This window comes from Bactrocera latifrons, unplaced genomic scaffold (assembly GCF_001853355.1).
Source record: "Bactrocera latifrons isolate USDA-ARS-PBARC rearing strain unplaced genomic scaffold, ASM185335v1 scaffold_2064, whole genome shotgun sequence".
Lineage (NCBI taxonomy): Eukaryota > Metazoa > Arthropoda > Insecta > Diptera > Tephritidae > Bactrocera > Bactrocera latifrons.
The window spans coordinates 102-4,948 of NW_017535591.1; the positions used below are offsets into that span (position 1 = coordinate 102).

General features: G+C 35.0%; 1 protein-coding gene across 1 annotated transcript; it reads left to right on the forward strand.

Moving 5' to 3' along the window:
• Positions 1 to 667: 667 nt before the first annotated feature.
• Positions 668 to 4,105, forward strand: LOC108968243 (phospholipase B1, membrane-associated-like). The gene is made up of 5 exons (XM_018932155.1): positions 668 to 2,363; positions 2,426 to 2,769; positions 2,867 to 3,320; positions 3,401 to 3,527; positions 3,682 to 4,105. Exons 1-5 carry the CDS (start codon positions 2,166 to 2,168, stop codon positions 3,831 to 3,833), a joined length of 1,275 nt encoding a protein of 424 aa, XP_018787700.1. The 5' UTR covers positions 668 to 2,165; the 3' UTR covers positions 3,834 to 4,105.
• The last annotated feature ends 742 nt before the right edge of the window (positions 4,106 to 4,847 follow it).

The window sequence follows — 4,847 nt, forward strand, 5'->3', positions numbered from 1 at the left end:
TTATACCCCAGTTCATATGTATGCTTGTTTTGCTTTTGTTTTCGATCTCTTTTTTGGCGTTAAAGCAGTTATTTTCCTGTTTTTTGGCTTAACTTTTTGGTTTGTTTTGTTTTTATTTTCACGTTTTGTTTTACTACTGTGTTTACTATTCGCCGCGCGCCACGAGTTAGTCGCAGTATCGGAAATGATATTTTTAACTGTTTTGTTTTATGACTACCACTTTTATATTATGCCATTGCTCTGTCTGTTTCAATAAAACACTTAGTAAATGCCGGAATGCGTGCCCACTTTKGCTTTCTTTTGCTACCGTTTGTTGTTTGTGGATTAAGCTTTTCACTTTAATTAAGCATATGTAGGTCAAGGTTGACAGCTACTGAATACTAAAACGGAGTCATAAAAGTAGTTAGATTTGCTTAATATTTTATTGCATACATTATAAGTTCATTAACTCGAATAAAATTTTAGATTATATTTGCTATATAGTCAAATTTTGATTACTTTATTTGTTTGTTACTCGTATCTTTGGGTAAAACTTTGTTACTTTCTTTCACCAATTGCATTTAAAACGGTATTTTCAGCATTTTGCTTACTTTATGATTTTGTAATTGATTTAAAAAGTGTTTAACTTTAAACTTTAATTTTATTTTTTATACATATTTCAACATTTAACTTACAGCATAAAATCAATACGGTATTTGCTCATTTTACTAAATTTTTCTATTGTTTTTCTGGTTCCACAGGAATTTTATAGTTTATTCAATCTTTTCTTGAGCATTGCTGTTCTGAGCCAAGTCTTGATTCGGCGCAAAGAAGAAAAGGATCGTTCAGCGCTAGAACTTGTCCTGGCAAAGTGCAGATTACGTGCAGGAGAATATGAATCGACGGATATATATCCTTATCGCAAATACTGAGGATTTTTAAGACAAAAAGCACTTGTGTTCTCGTAGTCATTTTAATTTTCCATGGTTGTTGAAAGGGCGCTATTTCTGCTTTCAGCTTCATTTTCTGCTGTTCTTTATTTCTGGGCAAGATTTTCCCAAAACKTCTAATTAGGCATTCAATGAGTGCAGTTAAATCCTTTTCTTCCAAATTTAGGTTAAGTTTTGGTAACAGCTGACTCTTGCATAACCGTGTCAATGAGTGGAATGTATGCAGAATCCCTGCAATGAGATGGTTGATTGTTTCGATGACTCTGATGACCACATATTATGGGGTTTCCACTTCAACACCTAATTTTTAAACCATCTATGTAGCACTTGAAAAAATTGCATTGAAGTGATGATCAGCGTTCATTCTTCGCATGTTCAGTGTTGCACCCAATGTTGTTATGAATAGACCATTCATAAGAGAAGAACACTAAGTGGCTGCGTCAGTGACAAAACATCACTGAAACAAAAAATTCCAATAATAAATCTGAAGTTGCACAGTACTGTGACTAAATTTGACGCTTTTGCTGCAATCGTTATATTCTTCCATTCGCTTATTTTTGTCAGTATTTGAACGATTTCTGGAAGGGTGACAGTGAATTGAAGAACGTCATCATGTCTTTGTACCTGCCTTTTCTTACAAAGCTGCACAATTTTTCTGCCCAAGAATTTAGCTAAAACAGTGTTACATTTCGGTCTTGAAACTTCGAAAATTCTCTGAATATCCTTCCAATCAAAGCAATTTGTTCAGATTATGGGAAAAAAATGCTGCCATCTCAGTGTTCTCTCTCTCTCAGTTCCCCCCGTGGATCCGGCCCTGGCTCTTACATTCAATATGGAATAGGCAATTTGTTAACGCCCTTTAGTACTATGATAGAGATGCTTTAATTGTTGGGATATTTTAACATTTTATGAGTTAAGATTAAATGTAGATCTGAAGATTACAATCCTAATCGCATTCCGTTTCCCAGTCCCCATGTAATTGAAGCTGTTTTTGTATCATTTTTAAATCGATTGTTTAGGGTTTGAACACATTTTATTCCAATATTTTCAGTATCTTTATTTTATTAAATTATTCTACTTGATTTATGTAAGTTGTTTGTTCGTTTACACACTCTCTAAGTTTTTAGGATTTTCATACATATACATATATTTATAGGTATAAATCACATTATTTAATTACAGGATTATAATTCCAATATATATTTGAATTCCAGCTCAATTACAACCACATACAAAATGCAGGGCACACCAATTAAATACCACCTATTGCTCTGTGCACTACTGTGTCACAACTGTCACCCTGTAATAACACAACGCACTTCGTTGGATGTCACATTCCGAAACTTGTATCGACCCCTACGTTTGATTGGCTTAAATTTTGCCGGGCGTTCAGGTGACAATCCGGATAATCGACAACTTGTGCGCGATATGGGCGTAAGTGAATAGTAGTTACAAAAATTGTGTCACTCGGAAGTTTAAATTTCCTCTTTCTTTAGAAAACGCAAAATCTCAACACACGCGCGCGTTCGTTGGTGAATTTCTGCGATGCGCTGAATGGACCCGGAAAACGTAGTGAAACACGCCCGACATCGGTGCATCGTTTACGACCCGGTGATATAGATATCGTTGGTGCTATGGGTGATTCACTAACAGCTGGTAACGGTATTTTCGCGACAAATTTATTACACATTACGGTAGAGAATCGAGGTATGGTCTGGAGTATTGGTGGGCAAGGCACTTGGCGACAGTATTTAACGATGCCAAATATTTTGAAGGAATTCAATCCGAACTTGTATGGCTACTCGCTGAAAGATGGGCTCTCCACCGATCGCAGTTCGAAGTGAGTGAAGTTTTTTGGATAAACTTATACTTCAAATGTTTTTGTTTAGATACATTTTTGTTGTTTATTAATTGCTTCTTCCAACTTCTGAACACAGATTCAACGTCGCTGAGTTGGGCGCCATGTCACGTGATATACCTTACGAAGCGCAAGTGCTAGTCAAACGCTTGTCACGTGATCCGAAAGTGAATATGACCACAGATTGGAAGCTTATCACTCTACTCATTGGTAATAACGACTTTTGTTCAGACGTCTGTTTTCTGCCACGACCAGAGGATGCGATCAAGCAGCATGAAGAAAATATGGTGAAGACTTTTCGTTATTTACGTGATAATGTGCCACGTCTAATGATAAATGTAGTGCCATCGCCAAAATTGGATTTCCTCGTGCCTTTGAGTACGAAAACACCCGTTTGTCATACGACCTTGTCATTCGAATGCCCTTGTTTAGTGGGTAAGCCCAAGCCGCAATTGGTAAAAATGATAAAACTGATGAAAGATTGGGTTGCGAAGGACAAAGAGATCGTGAATAGGGACGAGTTTAATACGGAGGTGCGTAATGAATTTAGTTTTATTTAGATTACTCCAACAAATTTTTGAAAATGTAATAAAATATATATATTTTTTTTAAGACATTCACCATTAATCTGCAGCCGTTTACACTATTCGAAGATTTCTTTCCCAGTAACGATGACGCAATGAAATTCAAATTTCTGTCCGAGGACTGCTTCCATTTGAGTCAGCGTGGTCATGCGATTAGTAAGTTTTTGAATATATGTATTTTGTTTTCACAAAAAAATTGTTTAAAAAATATCGAATATTTTATAAGCATATATCTTTTAAGTGTTTATATTTGTTTTTATATTTTTTTCAATACAAAAAAATTTCCCTTACTAAATTACTTTTCTCACAGGCGCCAATTATCTCTGGAATAATATGCTTGAAGACGAAGACAATAAAAGTATTATGGATGAACCTACTTTATTGAAGACATTCCGCTGTCCCACCGAGGCGCGTCCTTACTTAGTGACACGTGTCAATAGCGCAAAAGATTTTCTAGTTTGACTTTGAACAGCAAACACCTCGTCACCCATTAACGGCAATCTTTAATTATAAATATTTATATGTAGTTTATAGTTAGTCATGTAATTAATCCCTGTGATAATATAATTAGAATGTAATTAGACTACTTTTTATAAAAATCCATGAGCAAATTGTAGGGAAAATTATTTATGTAAAATATTTGTACACGTGATACTTGTGAAGTAAAACAATAAACTGTATTATTTGCAATTAAGTTAATAATTATATAAATAAACGCAGATGTGGCAAATCTATTCATCAAATTAATGATATGAAAGTTGTTTTTATTAAAATGCGGAAAAAACTAGTCACTCTTCGTTTAGTTACTGTCAGCAAACCGTGGTACACATGTCCATTGAACCGTCGAAGTAGTGGACTTTACTCAGGATTCCATCGGTCAGGAAGGTAGTGAGTCTAGTTTTCTGATATATACATGTTGTGATCAACATCAACTACATGGAGGAGGAAAAAATGGTCAAAGAGCAACTGTTGCAAATTATTGAGCTGATTTCACGTTGAATCAGAGAACTTAAAGCATATATATGCATATGTATATATGTATGCTTTAAGTTCTCTGGTTGAATTGCCCCATTTTGTGAAGAAAAAAGCGTTCTTTCAATACGAACGCCGTCGGCACCACTAAATTCAATAAGTTAGTAAACAACTGCCAGGCAGAAATTTTAGTTCAAAGGAGAAGTACGCTTCGATAACCTACTGTGCAGATCTTCTGAAAATTTATTTGTTAGACGGGTTAAAGGAGTTGGAGCATGTGTATCGAACTAAATGCGCAATTGAAAGCTTAGTTTAACAGCATTAAATACAAAGGGTGATACATTTCGAGGTTCCCTACTTTTCTAAAGAAAAAAAAAAAAAACACAGAAATTTCAAATTTAATGGAGAATGTTAATTATCATTCGAAAGAACATTCATTGGCATTTATTTTTTGAAACTTATCTCTTTCAAATGTTGGCCGTGGCCACATCAAATCATCCATCC

Bases quoted from the DNA above. Each gene is read 5' to 3' on its own strand.
- LOC108968243 (XM_018932155.1), top strand. From the start codon at position 2,166: ATGCAGGGCACACCAATTAAATACCACCTATTGCTCTGTGCACTACTG. The intron at 2,770-2,866 runs GTGAGTGAAGTT...TTCTGAACACAG, and splicing joins TCCACCGATCGCAGTTCGAA to ATTCAACGTCGCTGAGTTGG. The intron at 3,321-3,400 runs GTGCGTAATGAA...ATTTTTTTTAAG, and splicing joins GGGACGAGTTTAATACGGAG to ACATTCACCATTAATCTGCA.